The sequence below is a fragment of the Anguilla rostrata genome, chromosome 14, assembly GCF_018555375.3.
Source record: "Anguilla rostrata isolate EN2019 chromosome 14, ASM1855537v3, whole genome shotgun sequence".
Taxonomy (NCBI): domain Eukaryota; kingdom Metazoa; phylum Chordata; class Actinopteri; order Anguilliformes; family Anguillidae; genus Anguilla; species Anguilla rostrata.
In genome coordinates this window covers 2,669,144-2,682,168 of record NC_057946.1, presented here as the reverse complement: position 1 = coordinate 2,682,168, position 13,025 = coordinate 2,669,144, and the positions used below count along the sequence as shown (strand labels likewise).

General features: G+C 44.4%; 1 protein-coding gene across 1 annotated transcript in view; it reads left to right on the top strand.

The window, feature by feature from the left end:
- Positions 1-1,051: 1,051 nt before the first annotated feature.
- Positions 1,052-13,025, top strand: part of slc27a6 (solute carrier family 27 member 6) — a 28,515-nt gene continuing 16,541 nt past the window's right edge. The window contains exons 1-3 of the mRNA XM_064308775.1: positions 1,052-1,728; positions 6,374-6,583; positions 10,780-10,938. Coding sequence (XP_064164845.1) covers positions 1,242-1,728; positions 6,374-6,583; positions 10,780-10,938 — 856 coding nt within the window. The 5' untranslated portion in view covers positions 1,052-1,241. The remainder of the gene's footprint in view (positions 1,729-6,373; positions 6,584-10,779; positions 10,939-13,025) is intronic.

Below are 13,025 nucleotides of genomic sequence, written 5' to 3'. Positions count from 1 at the left end.
GCACACTCCTGCCCCCCCCACCCCCGGTGTTGTGTGGTGGCTGTTCTGATACAGACAGCTACCATTTAAGTAGGGTCATACAAAACTTTTGCTGTCTACATTTTGAAAAGAAAGATGGCCACTCATTTGTTGGCATTACCCACCTAATCATTACATATGTCAGGTTTCATTATTCGTAAGTATAGTACACATTTGCATGCATGCCTGTTATATAGTTATTGAATGTGGTTATTGAAAACATAATCATGAGAAAGTAGTATTAAGTGTGACCTAAGTTAAAAAGTGGTATATTTAATCTTTACTGAAAATTTAAGTTAACAACAGTATTATATGTTGTCTGTCAGGTGGTGTAATGTCTGTGGCAGGTTAGGCTTTTCTTGAGAAGTAAGAATATATGCATGTAGGTCTTTAACTGTATAACAGAGGAACAGACAAATATTAAATGTTACACATTGTTACTCAATAGCCTATACTTTGTTTTTTCCACAATGCTTATTATGCCAATTATATAAAATAAATCCTTGTTACTACACAGTAGATTGGTCAGTGTTAAATCAACTCTTACAGCGTGCATATGGTCCCAACTTGACTCATATGTACTGTTGGAGTTTAATTAACACAGGGCATTTTTCTGTGTACGTTTTATGAGTTCATAAACGCGAAGTCTGACTCCATAAAGATCAGGCGAACTTGGATGAAGCGTGTTGACCTCCGTCGCGTAGTGACGCTGACAGTAACTGAAGTATTGAACAACAGCTACTTGTAAACATTGATTTATTTGACCTGCTATATCCTCTTTTTAAGATGAGTCTTAAATAAAGTTGAAATGAAATGAAATGAAAATGAAAATGAAAATGAAAATGAAAATGATTTTTGCGGGGAGAGCTTAACAGTTTGTCTTCCAGGCCGAAACGGCTCTGCCAAACCTTTCTCCACCAACATCCAAGGAATGTACCGCTGGCCTCCGCAGAGTTTGTGAGAAGGGAGTGGCTGCTTAGCCTCGCGGACACTCCCACTTACAGATTACGTTAGTTGTACAACAACAACCACGTGACTACTCCGTTCGCGAGTTTCATAAATTAGCACCGAAGATGGTTTGGCCTCAGTTGGATTTGATCTCATAATCTGGGATAAGAAAGGAGCGGTTTTTCAGCGGTGGAAATTTAACGTTTTTCCATTTTTTTTGCACTCTCGTTTCTGTGCATTAGTCGCGGTATTGTTTTACAAGTTGAACAACCGTGATGCTTATATCGCTAGGATGGCTGACAGCACTTGTGGCTGGAGTTTTTGCCGTCCACATCGGACAGAAGTTGTGTTTTCCGTACTTTTGGAAAGACTTTTTCCATTTGACAAAAGTCGTCAGACGCGGTGTGCAGATGGAGATGTATAAATTGACCTCCAGAGTGTTCACGGTGTTGGACAAGTTCGTGCAACAGGCTGCACAAACGCCTAACAAAACGTTTATTATTTACGAGGGAATCGGTTATACGTACAGAGACATTGATGAACGGAGCAACAAAGTGGCACAGGTTTTTGAGAAACTGGGAACGGTGAAGAAAGGAGACACTGTCGCCCTTTTGATGAACAATGAGCCAGATTTTGTCTGCGTTTGGTTCGGCTTGAACAAACTGGGGTGCTCCGTCGCTTTTCTCAACACAAACATCAAATGTAGGTCCCTGCTGCACTGTTTCAGCTGCTGTGGAGCCAAAATTCTCGTTGTTGGCAAAGGTAAATGTTTACGTTTTCATACTGCATTGGCAGGCGACTGCATTGTTTCTCAGATTAGACCCTCCGTTGCCTTCACGGTAGCCTACGCAACTGACATGACAGCGTGCTAAAAACACACGTTTCTGGGGATGTTTACAATCTAATTTCTGGATTGGCTTTTCGTATTTTGACAACAGTAGTCTGAATTTTTGTCAATCCTAAACCTTATAGGGGTTATATTCATTTCAGCGGTGGGACTTGTTTCACGACCACATTTCTTTTTCGTCGAAATGTGGTTGTTTTCGTAATGGTCTCCGAACGAGAATCACATGAACTGTAGCAGCGCGCGCTGAACGACGTTGTGAAATAGGATGATTTACGGCGCTCGACGGGTTATTATAGCGTCTCTATGAAAATGTCAACATGCGCGCTTCTTGCAGGTGGTGCACGCACTTAAGATTGCTCGCTAATCTGGGCTGGTAGTGTGTGTGAACTCAATGGGCATGCTATATTTTCCTATTTCCTGTGTAATCTTAAATTAATGCAGCTGATAGTAGTATTCTTTGCTGATCTTGCGGTTTTTGGTAATGTAGCTGTATTTGTGTGTTTTTTGTTTTGTTTTCAAGATTGGATCAATTATTACGTTTTCACGTGAATTAACAAAAGGTCTGTGTCAGTAAAACTCAATGTCGATTATATTCGAGTTGAATGACTATTTCCTAGTTTTTTTCTAGATACTTGCGTTCCTCTGGGAAGTTGATACAGTACGGGTTTTCTTCAGCTTCTTTTTTTTCTCTCAGCTCCTTCTTCTGTTGTTTGTTTGGTTGTGATGACTTCCAGCTGCATGTGACATTTAAGTTGGGGCCAGTACATGAATTTTACGGTCAGTATCATTCTCGGGATCCAATTGACCGTTTTTTTCCCTGTGAGCTCCCCGATAGCACGTGCCGTAGGCCACATCCAACGCTAGACAGACGTAAAAATTATCGGCATGACCGATTGCCGTTTTTTTAACTTCCAATTTTATTTGGTACGTTGCAACATTAATACTGGAAAGATACACTAGCCACCTCCAAACTATTTATAGTCACAGATGGTTTGTGTAAGCACATAAAGATGTTTCCCTCTGACTAACCTGACGAGACCTTTTCTTGGATACGAACTATAATTTTAAACAGCTGGCCCTATAAGAGTGCGTCTCGGCGCATATCCTTAATCCCTCTCCATTAACTCATCACGGGTGCTTGGGAAAGAGCGCTCCTAATTTAAGGCGCGTGCACTGCTCATTCTAAAAGGGGTTTAAATAAAGTATGTGAATGACAACTTTTGGAGTTTTTCCGGATTTTCAAGTTTAAGTTGCAACTGCCGTGTAGTATAATGGACTTGTAACCTGAAGGTCACAGAGTAAATTCCCTGTAAGACACTGCCGTTGTACCCTTGAGCAAGGTACTTATCCCGCATTGCTTCAGTATATATCCAGCTGTATAAATGGAAGCAATGTAAATTCTGTGTAAAAATGTTGTGCGAGTCGCTCTGGATAACAGCGTCTGCCAAATGCCTGTTATGTAAAGGGCGCAAAATGTTTTTTTGTAGTAAGTCAATGGTCCTTCAAATTGAAGATGACCAAGATTGAATTCTAGCCTAAACTGCAGGAGCGGTCTTTAGCTGTCAGTCCTGAACTTGTTGAGAAATGTAGCCAAAATATCGATTAATAAATTAACGCTCTAATTTAATAATTAAGAGCAAAGTTCAGGATGGAATTCAGGAAGGGATACAGGCCTCTTTGCCCACTGTTGTGCAAGGGGCTGGGGGCACAAATATTTCCTAAATTGGCTGTGACAGCCCCCTGGTCTGTTTATCTGGTACACACACGTACCTGGTGGGCAGAGTGGAAGGTCATTACTATTATTTGGTGTGAGGGTGTAACTTATGGGTGGATTGGGAGGGTTCACCCCCCCCCCCCCCCCCGAAATATTACCAAACAGGTCAGATACCCCCCCACCCCCAATAATATAGCATGATGATGAGAAATAATAAGTGTTTCCTCGCCCTGAGTCCAGGCGATCGCTCCAGCCCTGTCCCTCGCTCCGTGGTCATGGACTGCTTCAGCCCTGTTCCTCCCCTGCCCATGCCCTGACGCAGCCTGGAGCTCCAGATCCGTCACCCGGCTCCTCTAAACCGCGATATAACTGAACTATTCCATTTGGGCTTCTGTTATTCCTGTTATCCGCCACATCAGCTCTAACCTGCATAACCCGTTTTATTTGCTGTGATCAATTCCTTGTAGCATTTCTGCTACGTTCCATTTTACCGCTACTTTACACCTAGCCTCGCGAGCCGGTCTCAGTTTCCACTTCACCGATGCCTTGACGTTCTAGTCGTGAACGAAGGAGGCACCCTTCCCGGGATAGCTGTGTTTTCCCAACCAATCAGAGTGCAGAGGGGCGGCGCTCCAAATGTGGTGATTTTGGCCAGGCGTGGTCTGAAACGTGCACCGGAAAAAAACATTACCGGAGGCAAACTTTTCCACAGACCTGCATCAGTTCACCACTATTTGGGGAAAATGGCTAACGTTAACGTAAGAGCACCTACCACACCCTCAAAGTTTATCACAGAGATATGCAGAGTCTGCGGTTCAAGGTTCAATAATAAAAGAAAGAAACAAATTAATTTATTTAATTCCTTTTTGGTTCAACAATTCCACTTGCTCCTCCATTATTGATTGTAACGGGCAAACAATCAAAACCATTCTGGCCATTTTTCTGGGTATTTATTTGATAGCAGACTGCATACCGTAGGCCACGCTTGAAAAATTAAACTTTTGCCAAATCCTGTAGGCAAGCACGCGAGTACATCGCTGTTCGATAACAGCGTATCCAAACACGTGCGCTGAAGGTCCTTCAACGAAGTCACGCCATGTATTTGGCAAGTCTGTGATATAACAGAATTAAAATCTTCTTCGAATTTGTCCATAATTCTGTTTTTTGTAGATAATTTGGGTTAGCTCGATAGCTTTGTCCGTTTCACTGGTGTGTTTCAGTCGGGACTTAGATTGCAGCACGGAACAGAGGGAGTGTGTGGGGGGGGGGGGGAGGGAGAACCAGCACACTGAGACAGACAGTTCTCTGTAAAAAAGTGCTATACAAATAATATTGAATTGAATAATTTGATATAATAAAAATGGGGGTTTCATGTTGTGATTGGGTTTTACTGATCAGTAGTCTCAAGTATTTCCCCTGTGGAATTGACCAGAAATGACCATTTCCCAGCAGCTGTTCTTTTAAAAGTCTTTCTGAGGGGAATGGCCCTCAACCTTGCGCCCCCCCCCCCACTCTGTGTGGTGCACTTCTCGAAATCCATGGATTTAAAACTAAACTAAACTCAGATATGTTACGCCCTTGATTGGGAGCACCTAGACATTAGGAGGCTCCCATCCCCAGTCTGCTCTCTCTCTCTCTCTCTGTCTCCCTGCAGACATATTTTGGTTTTCGTTTAGGCCGAACTCCTGTAGAGCCGCAGTCTCTGCTGGTATGTTATTTCCTCTTAATCATTCAACCATCAATTCAGGCCTTGGCAAGAAGGTGTGCAGACTCTTTAGCCAATCAGTGACTTAAATGAAGTGCTTAAGGCAAGAAACCCATTAAAACACCAGCACACACATAAAGCACACAAAGTGACCCTCCAGGATTGGGCTGGGTTTTTAACGAGACTGAGGGCTCATCCGGGATCATCTAATGACATTTATTTTCTTCTTCTTTTTGTTTGAGGAACTGTATTTTTTGATATCCCTAAATGGGTCAAACTGTGTTCCTCACATTTTATAATGCCAGTGGAAGCGTAAGTGCCGACTGAGGTAAATCTTTGTACTTTGTGTGCTTTGAAACCATGCGGTCAAACCTTTGATGAGGAACAAGGTAGTTCACATGGAATGGAACATTCATGCCTCAGCATTAAATCGGCCTTATTAATCTGGTTAGTTCAGATGGGCAACACACCAACATCAGAGTTTGCACTGACCTAGCTTGCAGCTTAAAGGAAAAAAGAAAAATGACAACAAGCTTACCAGAAAAAATAAAAAAACAAAGCTTTCTGTTTGAAGTGTCACATATGCATAGCTGTGCTCATATTTTCTTTGCTTGTGCTTGGAGGACGACAACAAGTAGCAGTGTCAAATCTCAGATTTCTGTCCGATTCTGAATAGAGGTCTGTTCTGTTTCTCTGGGACTGTTCCGTCTAATACTGTGTGTCGAAATTCAGAAATAAGCCACGCAATGAAATGTCGTAACTCCAAAGCTACTGTGAAGTTTTCAAAATATGTGAGAGGACAGCATTCTGAGTTCCTTTGGAAAATTCTTTACCGCATTCTTTACTTTGATGCTGTAATTGTTACTAAGTTTGTACTCTGTTATCCAGCCTATGATTAAATTAGGCCTATAGAAATGAATGAGGTCATATTGAATAATAACAATAGTAGTAATAATAATAATTATTAATAACTAATATTATTATTTTTATTATTGTGGTTCTTAGACTTATTTTGTGGCGCCCCCTACTGGTTGAACGACTCTGCTTGCCGCAGTAACGTGGCTCGGTCCAAGGACCAGGGAAGGCCCCGAGGTTGCTTGGCTCTCCCTCCTGTTTTACTCACGCACGTTTCTTTCCGCAGACCTGTTGGACACGCTGGAGGAGATTCTGCCCAGCCTGCAGGAGGACGGCATCCAGGTGTGGGCCGTGAAGGCGGAGGGCTCGCAGCCCGGCGTGCACACGCTGCTGGACAAGCTGGAGCACGCCCCCGCACTTCCTGTTCCTGCCGACCGCCGGGCCGCCACGTCCCTCAAGACCCCCACCCTCTACATCTTCACTTCGGGGACCACAGGTGCGTCCGTCGGTCCTCCAGTCACCTTCAGTCACCTTCAGTCACCTTACACGTGAATTAAGTTGCTTTTCTGTGTCTTAGCTTCATTCTGAATGCACATTCCCACACTCACACATTCCCACCACACTGTAACCGCTTTCCATTGTTGGAGACAATCGGCCACAAATAGAGTTCAGTCACTGCTCGTAAGGATACAGTAATGGCCACAGATCAAAGGGGCGTCACCAGCAGCAGACCATTTGGGTGTCCTAGGGAAGTCTGGTGCAATGTATATTCCTTCCTGGGAACATTTACGCATGGCAATAACCACACCACTCAACAGTATACTTTAAACCCTCACTTGCGGCTGTCTCGTTGAGGTTCGTACGGAACGCTTGTTGTGGCACCGTGGCGAGTCTCCCTTCACGCATCGAAATAAAACCTTTTCAATTGGAACGTGGTCTTCAGTGTGTTACTTCACCTTTTCCGAACTTGGTTCCACAGGGTACGTACATCACCTTCCCACAATCACATACGCAAACCTTCCACCATCACGTGTGTACGCACATCACCTTCCACACAAATCCATCAGTGTGTACACACATCACCTTCCACACAAATCCATCAGTGGGTACTTGCATCACCTTCCTCACAAATCCATCAGTGGGTAGGTCCATCACCTTCCACACAAATCCACCAGTGTGTACGCACATCACCTTCCACACAAATCCATCAGTGTGTACGCACATCACCTTCCACACAAATCCACCAGTGTGTACGCACATCACCTTCCACACAAATCCACCAGTGTGTACGCACATCACCTTCCACACAAATCCATCAGTGTGTACGCACATCACCTTCCACACAAATCCATCAGTGTGTCATCACCTCCACAATCCATCAGTGTGTACTACTCACCTTACACAATCCCATGTGTACACATCACCTTACACAAATCCATCAGTGTGTACTGCCATCACCTTCCACACAAATCCATCAGTGTGTAGTTACATCACCTTCCACACAAATCCATCAGTGTGTACATCACCTTCCACACAATCCATAGTGGTCTTACCTTCATATGGGCTTTTATAGGTGTAGTCTCTCCAAACATGTCAATGTTAACCATCCTCCAGAGCTAGGCTAAGGAAGTCCCCAGGCTAAGGAAGTCGCCAGGCTAAGGAAGTCGCTAGGCTAAGGAAGTCTCTAGGCTAAGGAAGTTTGCAGGATGAGGAAGTCCCCAGGCTAAGGAAGTCCCCAGGCTAAGAAAGTCGCTAGGCTAAGGAAGTCTCTAGGCTAAGGAAGTTTGCAGCATGAGGAAGTCCCCAGGCTAAGATAGTCCCCAGGCTAAGGAAGTCCCCAGGCTAAGGTCGCAGCTGTCAGGCCTGTGGGGATGCTGGTGTGAAGGCTAGCTCAGGGCTAGGGCTTTCTTTAGCTGGGAGTTAGCCGGGCTTCGCTACATTGCACGGAAGCGCAATCGCCAGTAGCAGCTGCAGAGTAACTGCAAGCATTTAGTGATGTGTGACTCTGGAAACTGGTCCCTGCAGAGTTTCTGATTGGTCCCTGCTTTACTTTTACAAAAGCAGTGCGGCTATTGAAAGGTGTACACCTTGCTAGTGCAGAAGCAAGTAAACGGGTCTGTGTACCATAGGGGTGCTACATATACGCACACAGTATGATTGTGTGCGGAAGACTTACGGCTGATTGGCTGCAGCGTGTGTTGAAGCTTCTCTACGTGGAATTCAGTGATATCTCTCTCCTCCAGATGTCTTGCCAGACGGCAGCGAAGGTTGATAAGTGTCTGACCAATAGGGTTGTTGTCAGGCTCTGAAATGGACCAATCAGCAAGAGGCCCAGCCCATTGACTCTCCATGGGCTTGGTGATAAGGGTTTTGAAGCCTGGGAAGTGGGCGCCGCCATGTTGTACAAATTGGAGACTGCGCAGTAGGGACGTGAACTCAGATCTTCTTGTCAAGACCAAGACCCTGTTGCAGGTCCTTATTTTTGTTGATTTATTTCTTTATATTTAAATTTTTTTTTTAATGAAAAATGAAACATCTGACAAATTGGGAACACACATTTAACAATAAAAACAGCAATGGTGTTAAATGTAGTCCACTAATCATAACTACATACTTCAAAACTGTTTTTTGTGGGATTTACAAAAGAAAATGGCAGGTTACTATGTGTGCACTTTAGCCTGCTAATAAGCATACTGGATGTAGGAATAACAGAGACATGCCAAATGTCCTTGTACCTGACCCAAACAAAATCTTTCTTTCCCCGCATGTTTTTAAAAGCTGCATTATCTTTCTCACGTGAATCAGTATCTCCGGTCTGTCTTGATGGAGGGTGGCACTGTGGTGCAGCGAGTAGTGACGTCGCCTCACAGTAGTGAAATGCTCATTTTGATCTCCGGGCCGAAGACTTTTTGTCGAGGTGTTTGCATGTCCTCCTCGTGTCCGGGTGGGTTTCCTCCGGGTACTCCGGTTTCCTCCCACAGTCCAAAGACATGCAGGTTAGGCTAACTGGAGAGTCTATGAGTGTGTAGGTGTGAGTGTGTGAGTGAATGATGTGTGTGCCCTGCAATGGCTTGGTGACCAGTCCAGGGTGTGTTCCTGCCTCTTGCCCAATGCATGCTGGGATAGGCTCCTGGTTAGGAAATGTCCTGCATTGTCTGCATACGGTTCTTCTAGATGTCTAGTGGTCTAGTGCCCGCACTCTCTAAAACACGCCTGGATACAGGCCATGCCCACATACACATCAGCAGCCTTGTCTATACCGTTTTCTGTGAATTCTGTGGTATTCCCATTGCAGTAATTTATCCTAGGTTAGGGCCTGTATTCATGAAGCATGTCACAGTAGGAGTGCTGAATTCTATGGTTTTTCAGTTACGGTCACTGATCCTAGATTGGGCCCTGTATTCATGAAACATGTCACAGTAGTAGGAGTGCTGCTCTCAGATCAGGTCTTTTAGCTCGTAAGTGGATAAGATTAGAGTATAGCCAGCGAAAACCTGATCCTAGGTCAGCTCTCCTACTCTGTGATGCTTTATGAATACAGGGCCTGTTCATTATCTAGTTAAAACGCACAAATACTGGTTTCGCAAGGTTGCCATTGGTGTTACTGAAGTCCATTTACTGGGGCAAAGGTGTTGTTTTCTTTGTTCTCTAGGTTAAATTCCAAAGTGGAGTAACGGCATGCGTGCTCCGTTATCAGAAAGTACACCGTGAGGCCGATAAACTCCGGACAGCACCGCCTCTTCAAACATGTCTGACGATTCAAGCGTATGAATTGCTGAGGTGCAGAGATAATTTCCTTTACAATGGGGCAAGACTGTGGGTTCAACAGTGCGGTATAGATTTATTGTTTGTATGTATAAGGATATGGGAATTGTGAGGTTGTCACCCAGGGACGGACCTAGCATGGTGCACTGTTTGATGACCGTGGAACCTATGACACAGCCTCCAGGTGTTCAGTTCAGTGTAGGCGTGTTGCTACATTGCTTCACGCATGTCGGAAGGACCATACACTAACTTACGGTCTAAAAAAATATCAAGTTTATGCTCTCTGCAGTTAGTATTGCTGCATATTAGCTATAAAAAATATTTTTATTTTTTAGTTCTGCAGATTATCTTGTTTTTTTTTTTACAGCATAGGCCTGTGTGTTTTGTGAGTCAGTTCCCAGAAACACTGGTGCGTTTGGCTGTAGACTACCCTGATCAGGGTCCAGGCCTGTACAGTTTGAACTACCCGTGTTCCAACACTAATGTTTCTGCCATCTATTAACTGTGTATCCATTTCTCACACCTTATTACGTCAATATTTACAATACACATATATGCCAAGAACTGATTAATGGCACTGTGTATGAATGAGTCCTATGGTCTTGTTTTTTTTAACTCTGTGAAGAGTAGGTTTTTTTTGTCTTCGACATTCTAAGTCAGTGTTCTAGAACTTCACTGCTTTCAGTCACCAGCAGTGATTGTGACATCAGCATTAGAATGTTCATTAGAATTCAATTAATAGTAATTGTGATGTCACACCTTCGGGAGTGGTCACCGCGGGGACCACATAACTGGCCGTGTTGTCCCTTGGGGAGGGAGGGGTTCCGTTAACAGGAGTAGCCCTGCTGCTAGGCGCTGTGTGTAGCTCCACCCCTAAATGGTGTCTGTGATGTCACTAACGTGTCACTTCCTCCCTCTCTGCCCCAGGGCTCCCCAAGGCAGCGGTGATCACGCACCTGCAGTCGCTGAAGGGCGCTGCCGGGTTCTGGGCTTATGGGGGCACCTCGGAGGATGTGGTGTACATCCCCCTCCCCCTCTACCACAGCGCCGCCTCCCTCATCGGCATCGGGGGCACCATCGAGCTGGGTAATGTAGTCATTTCAGCACTTTGATCACAATGTTCATTACGGGCATCAGAGGCACAGTGGAGCTGGGTAATGTAGTCATTTCAGCACTTAGATCATTAGAGGTATCGGAGGTACCATCAAGCTGGGTAATGTAGTCATTTCAGCACTTAGATCATTAGAGGTATCGGAGGTACCATCAAGCTGGGTAATGTAGTCATTTCAGCACTTAGATCATAATGTTCATCGCAGTCAATCTCTGGCAGATGCTCTTATCTGGACCAATGAACAGTTGCATAGAACATCCAAAAGTGCGGCACCACCAAGAAGGCACAGAAAGTCCATTTATACTCAGTAAGGAAAATGTTAACCTAACGAACAACGGTTTGTGTTGTAACAAAGGAAGATACGACTAGACACAGCTATACCTGTAACATTATCCAAAAGAAAACCCGGAGAAAGAAAGAGAAAAGAGAAAGGATCTCTAAAAGGGGTCAGGGAGCCATTCATTACCAGTAAAGGGTCTAACAAAGTAAATGGGGCTGGGAGGCCTGGAATGGGTGTATTAATTACACATCCATTCGTAATGTGCCACGACACACCCCTGGGGTTGGGCAGAAGAGTCGGACACAGGGAGTTGTGGAAAAAATCTGGCTTCCACCAGCGTTTATTGGCTAGTCAGCGAGAGAGTTTACTAGTGGGGTTGTTGGTCTCCTTGGAGGCAGATTCTCAGAAATGGGGGTATGTTAGCTGAGCTGGAATTCGGTGAATGGTGGAAGTGGGAACATCGACAAAACAATTTCAGTAACGTTGCGCGGACATTTTGTGTTTGCTGGGATGCTCCCAGTTTATGGCCTGGGATCGATGTTTATGATGGGAACGCTGGTCTGTAGTCCGCTTTCCGCTCTTGCCAAAATCGCCGAAGTTTCATCACCAGAGGAACGTAACCTTTTGGGAGTCCACCTCTCATTGCGGATGGAGTTGTGCTCTTCATCGTTTCAGCAGTTTGTGATTCAACAGCCTGTGTGCATGAGAAGGATTTTAAAAAGCACTAGCAGAGCGGGGCGCATGAAAATAGTGATTAATTCTGACGTCGGGTAAATTGGCTTTGAAATTGGCCTTTTGTTCTTTTTTGTTATTGAGATAAGTCTGATAATAGAAAATCCATAATAAGGTCCCTCCCGCTTGTAATAAGTTCTGTTTTTCAATGGCTGTTCCTGCCTCCCCCACACCTGCCTGTAATTCAGTCACTTCTGAATAAAAGATTCAGCTGATTATCTGCTCAGAATAGCCTAATTATTCTCACTCAGTCGAGGTCTTCAAAGCTGACAACACACTCGATTCTCGAACGGGCAGCTCATTAATTAAGGATCTCGTGCCCCCTCAGCTAGACCTGACAATTTGTTTTGAAATTAAAGCCTCTATTTTCCACATTGTACGTGGTATGCTTTACTTGTCAAGTACAATACATTAAGCTTGCATTAAATGGATTGTCTCTGGAAAGGTATGATTTTTAAAATAAACAACAATGAATGGGAACAATTACGGTAATGAGATGTTTTTGTATCACTTGTCTAATGTTTATTTAAAAAAAGAACTGCTTTGAATAGCACTGAAATAGCTGGTTTATACTCCCAGCACACATCACAAACCTCCATTGTCATTTTAGTACAGACAGGTGTGTGCTCTCCTCTGCAGAAACTGACATTACCCATTACATCTTATCACGCCTTTGTATAAAAGGCAGGCTAGCACAGACATGAGTCTGAGGAGGACACGTGCAGCTGAACAGACGCACCCATTGCTGACTGAAACTCTCCCATCCCTGGGTGAATGTAGATCAGAGGTGGGCGAGGACGGCCGTACCCATTTCTGGTTTTCATACCAACTTCTGGCTTTAATTACTTAATTATTCCTAAAATTTACGTCATCCGACATTTTAGCTTTTGATAAGCGCATGAATGACAGCCCTGAAGACTGTTCTTGTTTCCCCATGTGAAACATTTTAATGCGATCTAGTCTCTGAGTGAGCCAGTGTTGGTGTGTACAGTACTGCCAGTTGGCTCACTTAGCCTGGGTAATTGGTGGAAACAGAAACCTGCACACACA